Source organism: Scardinius erythrophthalmus (assembly GCF_964197995.2).
Source record: "Scardinius erythrophthalmus genome assembly, chromosome: 20".
Taxonomy (NCBI): domain Eukaryota; kingdom Metazoa; phylum Chordata; class Actinopteri; order Cypriniformes; family Leuciscidae; genus Scardinius; species Scardinius erythrophthalmus.
The window spans coordinates 2,145,131-2,162,989 of NC_138240.1; the positions used below are offsets into that span (position 1 = coordinate 2,145,131).

Here is a 17,859-nt window from a genome sequence, read left to right on the forward strand (position 1 = left end):
GAGACTGTGTTCGTGGGTGGTTCATGTTCTCGCACGGGAACATGACCACGTCGGCACGCCGGTCAACTCTTCTTTCTCCGGAAAGTTGAGTCCCCTCTGTTGTTGGCCAGCCGCTGCTGTGTGTAAAAGCACAGCTGCAGGTCTGCTCGACACTCTGGGGGACCATGAGCGAGAGCGTTCGCGGGGAAAACCCGACGGATCTCTCGCTCCTCAGCGTGTCGTGTGCCGTCGAGCTGCCGGGCTGCAGCGCGGGTTGTCACGGCAACCCAGCGCTCGCTCGGCGCTCTAGGTGCGCGGTCTCCTTGTCTATTCTCTGTTGTAGCGCCCTCCCTGGTGGCCACCAGGAGAGGTCTACTTCAGTAAAATGGCTTGGGTGATCTGAGAGCTGAGGGCTTCTCCTTCGGGGAACCAACCCCCTAGGGCCCCTCCCTCTCTAGCGCATCACAAGCTGTGCAGCTTATGGATGAGATTGCTGGTCCTTCAAAATTGGAGGAACCTAGCGTTTCATTCAGGGCTCCAGCTGAGGGCAGATGTCGATTGCTGCATCGGAGAGAGGGCCTGTTTGTTCTGGAAATGAGGGTATGCTGAGTTCCCACTGTAATAGTGTGTGTGCTTATGCTGAATCAGATTCAGAACTGACAGCCATGCTTTCCCGGGTCTTTCTCGGATGTGCATTGAAAACTTAGGAGTATGGAGCTATATTGGTGCCAAAATATGGAACGCCAAAAGTGCCAAATTCTGTTAAGTTTTCACCTCTCTCGCTACCCTCGTTGGTGGGGTGGCTGTGCCTCTGGCGAGCCACCTCTGCCCTGCATGCGAGGCCAAGGCACTCTTATTGCACGAGGGTAGTTCTGAGCCGGAGTTGAGCTGCACTTGTCGACTGACCGTGTTCAAGTCACAGCGCAGGCCCTCGGCCAGACGATGTCCACCTTGGTGGTCCAGAAGCGCCCCTGGCTGTCCTTGCAGAGGTGCGAGACGTCGTCAAAGTACGCTTTCTCGATGCTCCCATCTCACAAGGTGGCCTTTTCGGCGACACTGTTGAGAATTGGCCCAGCAGTTCTCCGCAGTCAGCAGCAGACTGAAGTGCTTCCCCGACGTACCACCAGAGTGCCTCGTGGGCTGCCCCTCAGTCTACTTGTCGCCAAGGTTGTCATCCCCTGCAAAAAATAAATAAATAAAAATAAAAATAAAAACACTCCGACACAGCCTGCTCTACTGTGTCCGCTGCAGGAGGATGACACCGCCCGTCTCAGCCACTGTTTAAGTGGTCGGTGAAACAATCACCCCTGAGATGGGTGACCCGGAGATGGATGGAGCTGCTCTTTTCTGGTGGAGGGCCGGGGAACGAATTTTTTGAGTGTTCCACAACTGGAGTCACAAGCTACCGTTCAAAATGCTCACGCAGAAACGCATTTTCGAATGCATCCGTCCCCGAGATTGGTTTGCAGCGATCGACCTGATGGACACGTACTTTCATGTCTCGATTCTTCCTCGACACAGGCCGTTTCTGCGCTTTGCGTTCGAGGGTCGAGCATATCAGTACAAGGTCCTGCCCTTCGGGCTGGCCCTGTCTCCCCGTGTCTTCACGAAAGTCACGGAGGGGGCCCTTGTTCCCATGAGAGAACAGGGCGTTCGCATCCTCAACTATCTTGATGACTGGCTCATACTAGCACACTCTCGAGATCAGTTATGCGAACACAGGGACCTCGTGCTCAGGCACCTCAGCCAGCTGGGCCTTCAGGTCGACTGGGAAAAGAGCAAACTCGCCCCCGTGCAGAGGTTCTCTTTTCTCGGTATGGAGTTGGATTCGGTCGTTCAGACAGCGCGCCTCACAGAGCAGCGCACTCGGTCGGTGTTGAACTGCTTGAACACGTTCTAAGGCAGGACAGCGGTCCCACTGAAATTCTTTCAGAGGCTCCTGGGGCATATGGCAGCGGCAGCAGCGGTAACTCCGCTCGGCCTGCTCCATATGAGACCGCTTCAGCACTGGCTTCATGGCCGAGTCCCGAGATGGGCGTGGCATCACGGCACTCACCGGGTGGCAATCACTCCGGAGTGCCGCCAGACCTTCAGTCCGTGGTCAGACCCCTCGTTCCTTCGGGCAGGAGTCCCCTTGGAACAGGTGTCCAGGCATGCTGTGGTTTTCACAGATGCCTCTGCCACGGGCTGGGGTGCCACGTACAACGGGCATGCAGTGTCAGGGGTGTGGACGGGCCCCCAACTGCATTGGCACATCAACTGCCTCGAGTTGCTAGCAGTACGTCTCGCTCTGAGCCGCCTGAAAAGGCCGCTACAGGGCAGAGACGTGCTGGTCCGTACGGACAACACTGCGACCGTTGCGTACATCAACCGTCAAGGTGGTCTACGCTCCCGTCGCATGTCGCAACTCGCCCGCCATCTCCTCCTTTGGAGTCAGAAGCATCTGAGGTCGCTTCGAGCCATGTATGTCCCCGGTGTGCTCAACCGTGTGGCCGACGAGCTATCACGAGCTGTGCTCCCGGGAGAATGGCGACTCCACCCCCAGGCGGTTCAGCTGATCTGGAGAGAGTTCGGAGAGGCTCAGGTAGACCTGTTTGCCTCCTCAGAGACCTCCCACTGCCGGTTGTTTTACTCCCTGACCGAGAGAACACTCGGCACGGATGCACTGGCACACAGCTGGCCCCGGGGCCTCCGCAAATATGCGTTTTCCCCAGTGAGCCTACTTGCACAGACCCTGTGCAAAGTCAGGGAGGACGAGGAGCAGGTCCTTCTGGTGGCTCCCTATTGGCCCACCCGGAATTGGTTCCCAGAACTTATGCTCCTCGTGACAGTCCCTCCCTGGCCCATTCCTCTGAGGAAGGATCTTCTGACTCAGAGACGGGGCACCCTTTGGCACCCGCGTCCGGACCTCTGGAAACTCCATGTCTGGTCCCTGGACGGGACGCGGAGGTTCTAGGTGACTTACCCCCAGAGGTACTTAACACCATCACTTCTGCGCTAGCGCCGTCTACGAGACGTGCGTACGCCTTGAAGTGGAACCTGTTCGTCGAGTGGGTTCCTCCCGCAGAGAGGACCCCCGAAGATGTTCGATAGGGTCAGTGCTTTCCTTCTTGCGGCAAGGGTTGGAGCGAAGGCTGTCTCCCTCCACCCTTAAAGTACATGCTGCTGCTATTTCAGCATATCATGACCACATAGATGGCAAAACAGTTGGGAAGCACGACCTGGTCGTCAGGTTCCTTAGGGGGGCGAGACGATTAAATCCTCCTCGTCCCCCCTCCATACCCTCTTGGGACCTTTCCCTGGTGCTCCGAGCACTTCAGGATGCTCCCCTTGAGCCTTTGCAGTCAGCAGACTTAAAGCTTCTCTCCTTGAAGACTTTGCTGCTGATTGCACTGGCCTCGATCAAGAGGGTAGGGGACCTGCAAGCATTTTCGGGCGACGAATCGTGCCTAGAGTTCGGGCCGGGTGACAACCATGTTGTACTGAGACCCCGGCCTGGCTATGTGCCCAAGGTTCCTACCACTCCCTTTAGAGATCAGGTAGTGAACCTGCAAGCGCTGCCCCTGGAGGAGGCAGACCCAGCCCTGGCTTTGCTCTGTCCCGTTCGCGCTCTGCGTATGTACGTGGACAGAACCCAAAGCGTCAGGACCTCAGACCAGCTCTTTGTCTGTTATGGAGGCCAGCAGAAGGGAAAGGCTGTCTCCAAGCAGGGGATGGCCCACTGGATAGTGGATGCCATCGCCTTGGCTTATGAAGCTCAAGGCGTGCCCTGCCCGCTCAGGTTGCATGCACACTCCACGAGAGGCGTTGCATCCTCTTGGGCGCTGTCACGTGGCTCCTCGCTAACAGATATCTGTAGAGCTGCGGGCTGGGCGACACCTAACACGTTCGCTAGATACTATAGCCTACGTGTAGAGCCCGTGTCCTCCCGTGTTTTCACCCTAAACGGGTAGAAACACTGTGAGTACCGGCTCTGTCGGCTTGCTGCACCCTACTGTGCACCCTTATTGCTCCAGAGTCAAAACCTGTCGAGTCCTCCAAACACCCTCGGCCCGGACGTGGCGGAGCGTCCGGTGCCAGGCCTTTATCCGCTGAATCCTTGAGAACCGGGTCTAGGCTGGGTCCCATATGTGTGACCCTACAGGGATCCCATATGTGTATATCTTCCACGGCTGCTCCTAAACGGAAGCCTGTGTCTTTCCCTTGGGCTAAGTCACCCATTATTCATATGCAGTACAACCCTTGGGTTAGTCCATATGTCTTTTCCCACATAACTCTTCTTAAGAATGTGGTTCCCGCAGCGTTCCCCTCCCTCAGTTCGGGCACGCTTTCCCAGTGTTATCCAATATCTCACTGTATGGGTTATCACGGAACAACAGTGTGGATACTCTTGGTGTAAGCCCTCTCCTATCGTCCTTACAGGCAAGAAGGTGTTGAGGCTTGCTCAGGGCGCTGGATGGGGTGCAGCAGCTGTGGCACTTTGGTAGGGATTCCTATTCGTCGTTCACCACGACGTACGTCGTAGTGACCGTACGATAGGGAACGTCTCGGTTACATATGGTAACCCTCGTTCCCTGAGGGAGGGAACGGAGACGTACGTCCCGTCGCCACATCTGCTGCGACCCGCCGGGGCAGCCAGCTCACCGGCTCGGCTCCTCAGCAAAAAACTGAAGTGCAATCACACCAGCTGCTCGTTAAATACCCGCGCTGCGAGGCTGCACAGCTGATGCAAATGATTGCACGCCAATATGCATTGGCTCGTTTAGTTTCACTCGAAGTAGATTGGCCTCTCTAGCGAGATTCCTATTCGTCGTTCACCACGACGTATGTCTCCGTTCCCTCCCTCAGGGAACGAGGGTTACCATATGTAACCGAGACGTTCTGTTTGGATCAATACAGCTAGACTGACTATAAAATAAACATCCCTATGAACCTGCAGATGCGTAGTGTTAAAAATAGGTGAAACAATTATGATATAACTTCAATATGTGAAGTTATTTATTACAATAAGTATCTTATTATTCAATTATTTCACTAAGTAACTAAGTTATTTAAATCAATAAGTGGTACAAAGTGTCATCGCTTTACTTGAATATCTTTATTATTAAAAAGAAAATATAAATTTGGATGGTTTTGTGCGGGTATAACACTGTCGGTGCGATAGAAAGAACAGGAAAGAAATTCCTGCACACTGTCAGTAACAGCCAGGTCATCTTTTGGCAATGACCTTCATCAGGGTTTTTTAATAGCGTCTTAAAAGAATCCAGTATTTCAGGATATCTGTACACTTCCTGATAAAAAAAAAAATACTGACTTTTATTTATCGCTCTCTGACATCAGTGTAGGTTGGCAGGGGGCTGGACTCGAAACAATCCGGAGCACAAAAAGGAGAATTTGTGGGTCAGAAGATCACTGACAGAGACCTGACACACACTGGTCCTGATGGCTCCCGCTGTGATCCTCATCGGCTGTCTGCTGACCACAATGAGCTGCTTAACCACAGGTAATGTTCACATCAGCTGCACTGTTTGTGTGACACATTTTGAAATATTTTTCATTACAGAATTTTCTCTAAATCTGATTATATTCATTATCGGTTTGTGAGATCTTGAGAAGCACCATCAGGAATTCAGAAAAGGATGGAATAATTACTCTGCACAGATAAAAAAAAAAGAACAATCTGTAAATGCTTCAGATTATCTGATTGTTGATATTAAACATTTATTTTATTCCATAGCTCTGATCCATCTAATTTTTAAACATTATATTACAATGCTAATTTTAAACTTCTAAAACTATTCTAATCTGTTATACTGTACACATTCCTATACCTTTAAGAAGGAGTTTACAAATGTGTGCAATTAAATTCTATCTGTGTTAAACTATATACTGTACATGCACAGAAATATTTCCCTTTCTTCTTATGAGGTGGAACTGCATCTTGCTTTAGACAGAGCTCTGTGGCTCTATACTGATCTGTTCATTAGTGAGAGATTTAAGTTTAGCAATTCTGAAAAAAAGTTTTGTCTTATGTATCTGAGCTCTCTGCTAGGGCTGAGTATTAATACAGATGATGTCATGATTCGATTCCGATTCACAAATGTACACAAATGTTTTAACACCCACACTTTTCCCGGTGAGAGGGTTCAACACCCGCACTTTTTCTGCAGTCTTTCCGCAGTTTTGCACAAACGCCTGACTACAGTCGCTCCTCCGTTTCTGTGGCCGTTCTGTGTCTGCGCTCGCTGCGGCTGCCTCCTCTCCCCCTGCCTCTCAAACATGACACCGGCTTTGAGTGTGACCGGCTGATGATTGGCTGTTCTGCCTTAAGTCCCGCCTCTCTAGGTGTGTTAGATTTATCAATCAGCTTGTGCTGAGGAGGCAGGAAAATCTGTGTATCATTCGTTCAGTTGTTTTTTATTTAATATTGAAAGTAGAAAAATTAGAAAACAGTTCCTTTTTCGTTTTTTCATTTTTTCCAAAAAAATGAAAAACAAGAATTCAGCTTGATTTTTCGTTCTGAGGTAGAAAAATTAATAAACAGCTGGAATATTCGATTTCTACACGTGGGCGGGAATGAAATGCCCCTTTCCTCTGATTTGTCAGCTGAAGATAAAACTGTCCCGTCATCAGTTCTTCCTCAGTTCTGCACTGTAGAATAAGAGTCCTCCGTTGTGCAGATTCTAAATGTGTTTATTGCAACTACATTTCATCGTTTTTTCATCAAACAACCAGACTAACAAATGGTTCGACACAACCCGTACTGGGGAATAGACTAGACAGGGCTTTCTTCTGTGTAGACCAGCAGTTCTCAAATGCCAGGGGTTTGCTATTTTCCTATTGGTTGCTTTTAATTTTCCATCTCATATCATCCAAGTTTTAAGAACATCTAGCTGGATGCCTTGTCTCATATTCTCCTAAACCTATCATCCCTACAAACCGGTTGGCAGCAGGAGTGACCTGGGAGATTGAGTCAAAGGTCCGCACATAAGTACAAGTGTTACCCTTATACCCCGTATAACATCCCCATTTAAAAACCCATTAGGGGTGCGTTTCCCAAAGCAAACTATGGTCGCAAGTTCCATCGTTACTTATTGAGTTCAATGGAAATTGCGATCATAGTTGGCCAACTATGCTTTTGGGAAATGCACCCCAGGTCAGTTGTTTGTGGCGGAGGCAGTTCGTCCAGATGTAATCCGTTGGTGCCATTCCTCCAAAACTGCATGTCACTTTGAAGTGGGTCGCACCCTAGCTCTTGTCAGAAAGAGATTTTGGTGGTCATCTATGGCCCATGATGTTCATCAGTTCGTGGTCGCCTGTTTGGCCTGTGCTGTTTCCAAGACTTCCAGTTTGCACCCGGTGGGACTTCTTCAGCCACTGTCGGTGCCTCTTCTTAGAGTCAGCAGCTCACGTGGGTGGAGAATGCATAAAACTCTTTACCATTGTCATCCAAGGACCTATCTCCGTTTCAGACTAGTTTAGGTTCTTTCTGTTTTGGAACCCGAAGTCACAGTCCCTTCTGCCCATGTGTTTATCCAAAGGTCCGGTCGCACCTGGATGATAGCCAGACAGATGTTCATCCAAATGGGACATTTACATTTAAATTTATTCATTTAGCAGATGCTTTTATCCAAAGTGACTTACAAATGAGAACAACAGAAGCAGTTAAACTAACAGTAGGACAACAATATGCAAGTGCTATGACCCTTCTCAGTTTAGTCTAACACAGTACATGTTAATATTTTTTTAATAGAATAGAAGAGAAAAGAAAGTGTTAGTATTACTGGAGCAAGTGCTGTTGAAAAAGAAGCATCTTCAGCCGTTTCTTGAAATTGGCTATGGACTCAGCAGTTCTGGTTGAGTTAGGCAGATCATTCCTCCAGTGGGAAACAGTCATGGAAAAGGTCAGAGAAAGAGATTTTGTGCCTCTTTGAGATTGCATCACAAGACATTGTTCGATTGCAGAGCACAAGTTTCTGGATGGCACATAAGTCTGAAGTAATGCGTTTAAGTAAAAGGGAGCAGAGCCAGTGGTTGTTCTGTAGGCAAACGTCACTGACTTGAATTTGATGCAAGCGGCAACTGACAACCAGTGCAATTTTGTGAGGAGAGGAGTGACGTGCTCTCTTCGGCTCGTTAAAGACCACTCTGGCTGCAGCATTCTGGATCAGTTGCAGAGGTTTGACCTTGCAAGCTGGAAGACCAGCCAGGAGAGCATTACAATTGTCCAGTCTGGATAGAATTAGCGCTTGGACAAGGAGTTGTGTAGCATGCTCGGATAGGAAGGGCCTGATCCTCCTAATGTTGTACAAGGCAAATCTACATGACCGGGCAGTTCTAGCAATGTGGTCTGTGAAGTTCAATTGATCATCAATTACCACTCAAGGTTCCTGGCTGACCTTGATGGAGTTATGGATGACGAGCCTAGCTGAATGGTGAGGTTGTGATGAAGTGTTGGGTTGGCCGGGACCACAAGTAGCTCTGTCTTCGCAAGGTTTAGTTGAAGGTGTTGGTCCTTCATCCAGCCAGAAATGTCTGTCAGGCAGGCTGAGATACGATCAGCTACCATCGGATCGTCAGGCTGAAATGAGAGGTAGAGTTGTGTGTCATCAGTGTAGCAGTGATAGGAAAAGTCATGTTTCTGAATCACAGATCCTAGTGATGTCATGTAGATGGAAAAGAGAAGTGGTCCAAGCACTGAGCCCTGAGGCACTACAGTAGCAAGATGTTAGGTCTTAGACACCACACCCCTCCATGCTACCCTAAAGGACCTACCTGAGAGGTAAGACTTGAACCATTGGAGTGCGGTTCCTGACATGACCTTCATCTTTAGGATTGACAGGAGGATCTGGTGGTTAACTGTGTCAAAGGCAGCAGACAGATCCAGCAGGATGAGAACTGACGATTTGGAAGCTGCTCTTGCTAGTCTCAGAGCTTCAATTACTGAGAGCAGGGCCGTCTCAGTTGAGTGTCCGCTTTTAAAACCAGACTGATTGTTGTCCAAGAGGTTGTTCTGTGTACGGAAGGAAGAGATCTGGTTGAAAACAACTCGTTCAAGAGTTTTCACGACGAATGGAAGAAGAGATACCGGTCTGTAATTTTCCAGATGTGCTGGATTTAGAGTGGGTTTCTTAAGTAGTGGGGTTACACAAGCCTGCTTAAATGCTGTGGGAAAGGTTTGTGTAACCCCACTGCTTAAGAAACCCACTCTAAATCCAGCACATCTGGACGTCGCACCAAGGCCCAAGACAATCGCCACCGATCTAAGACTCCTGTCTACTTCGTAGGTCAAAAAGTGGCTTTCTTCCAAGGAATTTCTTTGTGTTTCATCTCTTATAAACTGGCTCCTAAATTTATTGGCCCATTACCACTTACCAAGTTCCTTTGCCAGGTAACAGTTCATTTAACACACTCAAGCACCCCCGTAGAAACGGGCCTGGCAGCTCACGCCCGGTGTAAACACAATGAAAGTTACTTGATTGTGACGGATGGCCGAATTTACACATTATAAATTAGCATTATAGTCTGCGATAGATACAGTGTCAAAAAGAAGAAAAGAAGAGAATAAAAGTGGATAAAGAGGTAAAGTGATGTGATGAATGAACAGTTTATCTAATTGCACAGTAGTAAGATACTATAATTTAATGGCAGTTATTTTTACCTTAAACTTCATGTTAACAGCTGTTCTAGGTTCTCCAGGTGCCCCAGACAGTGTGATTTTGTAACAGTCATGTCAGTTTTTTAGACGCATGTACTATCACTTTTTTTAATTAATGTTTTACTCTACAGTTGTGCAGTTTTTTGGGGGGATATGCTGTATGGCATTTTTAATGTATTTAAATGTATTTGCCGAAATTAGTAATGATATTTATGTACAGGTTTATTTAAAATTGCAACATTTTATGTAAAATTCACATTAAAGAAGATCTACATTTCTCAGGTTCATTCATGGTGAAAACATGAAACGGGCAATAGTTTAGTGGAAGATTACTGCCATCAACTGGAAAACAAACACTTTTGTTAGTGCTCAGTGAATAGTTTGTGCATGAATGACATCTGAACAATGACTGTTTTCTCCAGAGAAGCTATACAGTGGGGAGAACAAGAAGTTTGAAGTTTTTATACAATTTGATACACTGCCGATTTTGCAGGTTTTCCTACTTACAAAGCATGTAGAGGTCTGTAATTTTTATCATAGGTACACTTCAACTGTGAGAGACGGATTCTATCTAAAACAAAAATCCAGAAAATCACATTGTATCATTTTTAAATAATTAATTTGCATTTTATTGCATGACATAAGTATTTGATCACCTACCAGTAAGAATTCCGGCTCTCACTGACCTGTTAGTTTTTCTTTAAGAAGCCCTCCTGTTCTCCACTCATTACCTGTATTAACTGCACCTGTTTGAACTTGTAACCTGTATAAAAGACACCTGTCCACACACTCAATCAAACAGACTCCAACCTCTCCACAATGGCCAAGACCAAAGAGCTGTGTAAGGACATCAGGCATAAAATTGTAGACCTGCACAAGGCTGGGTAGGGCTACAGGACAATAGGCAAGCGGCTTGGTGAGAAGGCAACAACTGTTGGCGCAATTATTAGAAAATGGTTCAAGATGACGGACAATCTCCCTCGGTCTGGGGCACCATGTAAGATCTCACCTCGTGGGGCATCAATGATCATGAGGAAGGTGAGGGATCAGCCCAGAACTACACGGCAGGACCTGGTCAATGACCTGAATAGAGCTGGGACCACAGTCTCAAAGAAACCCATTAGTAACACACTATGCCGTCATGGATTAAAATCCTGCAGCGTACTCAAGGTCCCCCTGCTCAAGCCAGCGCATGTCCAGGCCTGTCTGAAGTTTGCCAATGACCATCTGGATGATCCAGAGAAGGAATGGGAGAAGGTCATGTGGTCTGATGAGACAAATTTAGAGCTTTTTGGTCTAAACCCCACTCGCAGTGTTTGGAGGAAGAAGAAGAATGAGTACAACCCCAAGAACAACATCCCAACCGTGAAGCATGGAGGTGGAAACATCATTCTTTGGGGATGCTTTTCTGCAAAGGGACAGGACGACTGTACCGTACTGAGGGGAGGATGGATGGGGCCATGGATCACAAGATCTTGGCCAACAACCTCCTTCCCTCAGTAAGAGCATTGAAGATGGGTCGTGGCTGGGTCTTCCAGCATGACAACGACCCAAAACACACAGCCAGGGCAACTAAGGAGTGGCTCCATAAGAAGCATCTCAAGGTCCTGGAGTGGCCTAGCCAGTCTCCATACCTGAACCCAATAGAAAATCTTTAAAGGGAGCTGAAAGTCCATATTGCCCAGCGACATCCCCGAAACCAGAAGGATCTGGAGAAGGTCTGTATAGAGGAGTGGGCCAAAATTCCTGCTGCAGTGTTTGCAAACTTGGTCAAGAACTACAGGAAACGTAGGATCTCTGTAATATCAAACAAAGGTTTCTGTACCAAATATTAAGTTCTGCTTTTCTGATGTATCAAATACTTATGTCATGCAATAAAATGCTAATTAATTACTTAAAAATCAAACAATGTGATTTTCTGGATTCTTATTTTAGATTCCATCACTCACAGTTGAATAGTACCTATGATAAAAAACTTCTACATGCTTTGTAAGTGGGAAAACCTGCAAAATCGGCAGTGTATCAAATACTTGTTCTCCCCACTGTATATACAGTATATATATAAAGATGCTTTGAAACAATCTGTATTTTAAAAAGCTCTATATAAATAACGGTGACTTGACTTGAATGCTAGATGTAATGCTCTTGCTATTTGTGTTTAGGCTGTAATGTGGCTTAGGTGGTGTTTTTGTATAGTTTAACCATCATCAGCCTTTATATATATAAAAGGGCCGACCCTGCTTTCAGATACTGTACAACAATTATGACATCTGTTACTTTCTCTACAGCTTTCAATACCACTTCAGCCCCTCCATTCATCTCCACTGCAGCCCCTACATTAAACTCCACTTCAGCTCCTACATTAAACTCCACTGCAGACCCTCCATTAAACTCCACTGCAGACCCTCCATTAAACTCCACTTCAGCTCCTACATTAAACTCCACTGCAGACCCTCCATTAAACTCCACTGCAGACCCTCCATTAAACTCCACTGCAGACCCTCCAATAAACTCCACTGCAGCCCCTACATTAAACTCCACTTCAGCTCCTTCATTAAACTCCACTGCAGACCCTACATTAATCTCCACTTCAGCTCCTTCATTAAACTCCACTTCAGCTCCTTCATTAAACTCCACTGCAGACCCTACATTAAACTCCACTGCAGCCCCTCCATTAAACTCCACTTCAGCTCCTACATTAAACTCCACTGCAGCCCCTCCATTAAACTCCACTGCAGCCCCTACATTAAACTCCACTTCAGCTCCTTCATTAAACTCCACTGCAGACCCTACATTAAACTCCACTTCAGCTCCTACATTAAACTCCACTGCAGCCCCTACATTAAACTCCACTTCAGCTCCTTCATTAAACTCCACTGCAGACCCTACATTAAACTCCACTGCAGCTCCTACATTAAACTCCACTTCAGCTCCTACATTAAACTCCACTGCAGCCCCTCCATTAAACTCCACTGCAGCCCCTACATTAATCTCCACTTCAGACCCTACATTAAACTCCACTGCAGACCCTACATTAAACTCCACTGCAGACCCTCCATTAAACTCCACTTCAGCTCCTACATTAAACTCCACTGCAGACCCTCCATTAAACTCCACTGCAGCTCCTACATTAAACTCCACTTCAGCTCCTACATTAAACTCCACTGCAGACCCTCCATTCATCACCACTGCAGACCCTCCATTAAACTCCACTGCAGACCCTCCATTAAACTCCACTGCAGACCCTCCATTAAACTCCACTTCAGCTCCTACATTAAACTCCACTGCAGACCCTACATTAAACTCCACTTCAGCTCCTACATTAAACTCCACTGCAGCCCCTCCATTCATCACCACTGCAGACCCTCCATTAAACTCCACTGCAGACCCTCCATTCATCACCACTGCAGCCCCTCCATTAAACTCCACTTCAGCTCCTACATTAAACTCCACTGCAGCCCCTCCATTCATCACCACTGCAGCCCCTCCATTAAACTCCACTGCAGCCCCTCCATTCATCACCACTGCAGACCCTCCATTAAACTCCACTGCAGACCCTCCATTCATCACCACTGCAGACCCTCCATTAAACTCCACTGCAGACCCTACATTAAACTCCACTTCAGCTCCTACATTAAACTCCACTTCAGCTCCTACATTAAACTCCACTTCAGCCCCTCCATTCATCACCACTGCAGCTACAACCAAAGGTAATTCATCTGTGTGTTTGTGTAGGAACGTGTAGGTCAAGTTCTACTATTACTGTTGCAGGCAACTGTTGTTGTAGATAGTGAGTCAGTGAATTACAGGAACTGAGGAGGTCGTTTGACACAGAGAAATTTTAAATCCGTTTAAAGTATCGAAGTGGCAAAAAATGTTGCGATAGTTATCTGTATCGATATTTTTGCACATGCAGCCCTAGTTCAAATTGCGTCTTGCTTAGACAGAGCTCTGTGGCTACTCACTACCCTTTTGCTCTCTAACTTTAGTTACCACAGTGACTAGTAACCCCAGCAACGCGACCTCCATCCCTGTAACTACACGGCCTGTCACTACCAATGCAACAACCACAACTACCACTCAAACTCCTGCCCGTGAGTCTCTTTCTGTGTGTACAATAATTCACATTCAGTGTCACATGATCCTTCAGAATTCATTCTTGTATGCTGATTTGCTGCTCAAGAAACATTCATTCTTATTATCAATGTTAATACATTTTGTGGAAAATGTGATGCATTTTTTCAGGATTTTTGATGAATAGAAAGATAGAAATAGAAAAATGTTTCTGTCATAGATGGTAGGTGTGCGAATCCAAATCTGTGCTGTTCTGGAAGGAATGATTCCTGTTTCCGCTTGAACTGTTTTTGTGACGTTGCTTGTCTGAGAATTGGCGACTGCTGCCCTGATTTCAAGCCCACCTGCCTCACAGGTATTCAGAAACATTTATACTGGAAATCTGATTCATCTGTGCTGAAATGAATCAACAGCCACTTGCACTAGTCACAGTAATCAGATTGTGTTCTACTCTACAGTATATGCATGATTAATGTACTTTGAGTGAGGTACAAAACAAAAAAATACTGCACATATACTAAGAAATCTCACTAAATCTTTATCTCTTTCCCCCTTTTATAGTCCATAACAGCTCCAACGGCACTAAACCAAACAACACTTTGACACTGACAGGTATATTTTATATTTCTTTATTTCTTATAATTATTCTTTAATATGTGACTGAGTGTAATGATTTTGAATCCTCTACATCTTTAAATCTGCATTGGATGTCAAATGTTGCAATGACCTCTTGGTAACTGACAACTATAATTATTTTATAAAATAACTGCAGAATCTGTTTTTGCAATCATATTTACAATGATGGCACATCATGATGTTGTTTTTCACTATTTTCCACAACCAGTTTTTGGGGTTCAAACAAACATATGCATAACATGACTTATAAAATGCTTCTCATAAAAAGTAGTTTGATTATAAGGTTTTTCTTTAACAGGATTCAGGATTTCCTTTTACAGTTCCTGAAACGTGAAATATTGAAAATGCATCCAGTGTCTGTAATATATTGGCGTTATGTTACTAACTGTATTGAGGATGGATTCAGCATCTAACATGTCATGTGCACTTCTATAGGAACATGTTCAAAGCCGACTCTGTGCTGCAGTGGCCTAAACTACACCTGTTTCAGTGGCTGTTTTTGTGACGAGGTCTGTAAACAGCTCAATGACTGCTGTCCCGACCTCAACAGCACATGCAGTAAGAACCCACATTTATTGCAAGATTATTACTGAATCCTCTCAGATACAACAACAATCATGACATCTGTCACTTTCTTTATAGTTTTCAATACCACAACTGCAGCCCCTCCAGTCACCTCCACTACAAAGCCTCCATTCCCCACCACTACACCTCCACCCAAAGGTAATTTGTTTTTGAATGAACATGTAGGTCAAGTTTTACCATCACTGCTGCAACTGAGAGGCAGTGAAACCTGAAATCACTACTAAGTGTTTTGGTATTTTGCAGATGTTCTCTCAATCCTCACGAATCTGGATGTTGAGGTTTTGGCGGAGGAGTCGTCCACTGAAGAAGAGCGTCAGGCTGCACTGCGTCAGGTGAGCGGAGCGATTCAGTTCACACACTTACTCTACACTCTTAATGTACTTAAGTGTGCTGGTGATGGGAAAGTACTTACTTTTAAGTATTTCAAACCAAAGTTTGCCAGTATTTTAACAGAATAAATAGCATTAGCATCAAGCTAAATTAATGAAACTTTTTACAATAAACGGTTGCAGCTTCATCCTCACAGTCGCTCTACAATCGAGTTGATAGTGAACAGGTGTGACATCACGTCCCTTTAGGCCCCAAAGTGATTCTATTGGCTGAAATAACTTTAGTAGAGTTTAAATGTTTTGCCTGATTAGAAATCCTCCATTATTGCTTGTTGTTCTGAACCATTAAAGTATATATTTTACATTATATATCACAATTGTCTAGGGATGTATGTTTTAATGTAACATCCAATCAAGCTATACTAAATATGTTTAAATATCATAATTCTTATCTTGCGTTCTATAAATAATGGACAGTATTGGTACGCAGCTTTATTGTGCTCTTCTTACTTGCTGTTTCTCAGGTTGCCACTTTGCTGGAGAGTTTATTAAGAGCGAATAATACTGACATCTACTCTTTTGAGGTCACGAGAATTGAGCCGGTATCATCATCATCACCACCATGTGATTGAGTCAGAAACCAGCCAAGAAGAACAAACATGAATAAATCCTCATCGCTGCTGGACTTTTACTATTTTAATATCGTTTAACTCAAACATTGCATTTGCCAACACATCTTATCCATTTACGTTTGATGTGCTTTAATCTTAAACTCTTGAATATAGCACTTTGAACGCGTGATATGGGACGAATGTGTATGAAAACCTTAGATTCTTAGATTTGCTGTCATGTAATTCCTTGTTCCTTTTTCATTTGCACAGACGGGAATCTGCTGCTTATTTAACACGGTCTTTGTTTTTCTCTAGTTTTGAGGTTCTTGTATGATAATCACACTGAAAAACACATGAGGAAGAACTCTTGTTAACCAAAAAAAAATTGAAAATAAAAAGTTTTAAACTTGAATTCTGAGGTTATCCATTGGAAATATGATTTTTTGAATCAGTGCAGTTGCACGGACCACAAAACAAATGTCTCTGACTTAACAGATACTTAATGTTAAAAATGCGTAAAACAATTATGATCTAATGTCATTATGAACATCTCATGCGGATAAGACTGTAAGTGCAACAGAAAAAACAGGAAAGAAAGTCCTGCACACGGTCTCTCACAGCCTGGAAATCTCTTGGCAACGACTTTCATCAGGTTATTTTAATAATGTCATAAAGAATCCAGTATTTCAGGATCTCTGTGCACTATCTGATGAAAGAAATCTGACTTTGATTTATCAGTCTCTGACATCAGTGTAAGTTGGCAGGAGTCTGGACAGACGTGAAAACAAATGAAGAGGAAACAATCCAGAGGACATCGTATCATCACTGACAGACACCTGACACACACTGATCCTGATGTGATCCTCATCGGCTTTCTGCTGGCCACAATGAGCCGCTTAACCACAGGTAACATTCACATCAGTTAACAGCGACATCTCCTATACCTATAGTCCCAGCAAACAATACACAAAGATTTCCAATACATTTCCAATAAACAAGTGATAAATACAGTGCAAAAAGAATCCTAAACAAGCAACTCCAAAAGAAAAAGAAAAGGAATGAAGCGTGTTCATCAGGGTAAAGCCAAAAAAAAAAAAAAAAAAAACCTGGTAGAAGAAAAACCTAACTAACCTACAATAAATACAAAAACAACAGAACTCTTACCTTACTTCCTAACTAACAAAGAAACAGTAGAAAATGGGAATAAAAGAAAATGGCACCCATCTCCCGATCTTGTTTTTAAGCTGAACACATCAAGCTGCCACTACAGCCATAACACCACATTTAAGCTTAACACACCAACAAGAGCAACACTCTGGCACTGGCTCTTGGGAGAAGAAATCTCTCCCAGTCTCTGCTTAAATACTGGATCCCTCTTGCCACTGATGAGGAACAGCTGATAGGTCCCATCACCTAAATAAGGACAGGGAGAAGCACAGGAAATTGGACAGAACATAAAATAAAAACTACAACTCCCAGCAGGCCGTTGGGTGCACTGGCAGCACATCAATGAATGACACTTACACATTATTGTAAAACAAAAGCATACGTCCTGGGACGTAACAATGCATCACATTTATATAGTTTTCATCACGGAATTAGATCTACATCTGATTATAATCACTTTGAAAGATTGAGAAGCACCATCAAGAATCAGAAACGGATGGAATAATTACACTGCATCATTAAACGAGAACAATCGGTAAACGCTTCAAATTATCTGATTTTTGATATTAAACATGTTTTCTCATTTCACAAAGTACCACTCAACCTACGATCAAATTGATACTGCAGCTGTACTGAGTACGGATACTACTACAACCACATCAATCAACTCTTTACCTTTCACAACACCACCTTTTACCACATCTACAACACCACTTACACTGGCATCAACAACAATTAAACTACCACAACTACAGTTTATCCACTAACATGTGAGGCAAAATCCTGAATATTTAAATGTTGCAAAAGTAACTGACTTGTG

General features: G+C 45.0%; 1 protein-coding gene across 1 annotated transcript; it reads left to right on the top strand.

Moving 5' to 3' along the window:
* The first annotated feature begins 5,127 nt into the window (after window positions 1-5,127).
* Window positions 5,128-16,248, top strand: LOC308681325 (uncharacterized protein). The gene is made up of 8 exons (XM_081350118.1): window positions 5,128-5,482; window positions 13,627-13,731; window positions 13,932-14,066; window positions 14,273-14,323; window positions 14,783-14,905; window positions 14,990-15,070; window positions 15,176-15,264; window positions 15,786-16,248. The coding sequence occupies exons 1-8, from the start codon at window positions 5,422-5,424 to the stop codon at window positions 15,891-15,893; spliced, it is 753 nt and encodes a 250-aa protein (XP_081206244.1). The 5' UTR covers window positions 5,128-5,421; the 3' UTR covers window positions 15,894-16,248.
* Window positions 16,249-17,859: the final 1,611 nt, after the last annotated feature.

Bases quoted from the DNA above. Each gene is read 5' to 3' on its own strand.
- LOC308681325 (XM_081350118.1), top strand. From the start codon at position 5,422: ATGGCTCCCGCTGTGATCCTCATCGGCTGTCTGCTGACCACAATGAGC. The intron at 14,324-14,782 runs GTATATTTTATA...GCACTTCTATAG, and splicing joins CAACACTTTGACACTGACAG to GAACATGTTCAAAGCCGACT. The intron at 14,906-14,989 runs GTAAGAACCCAC...CTTTCTTTATAG, and splicing joins CGACCTCAACAGCACATGCA to TTTTCAATACCACAACTGCA.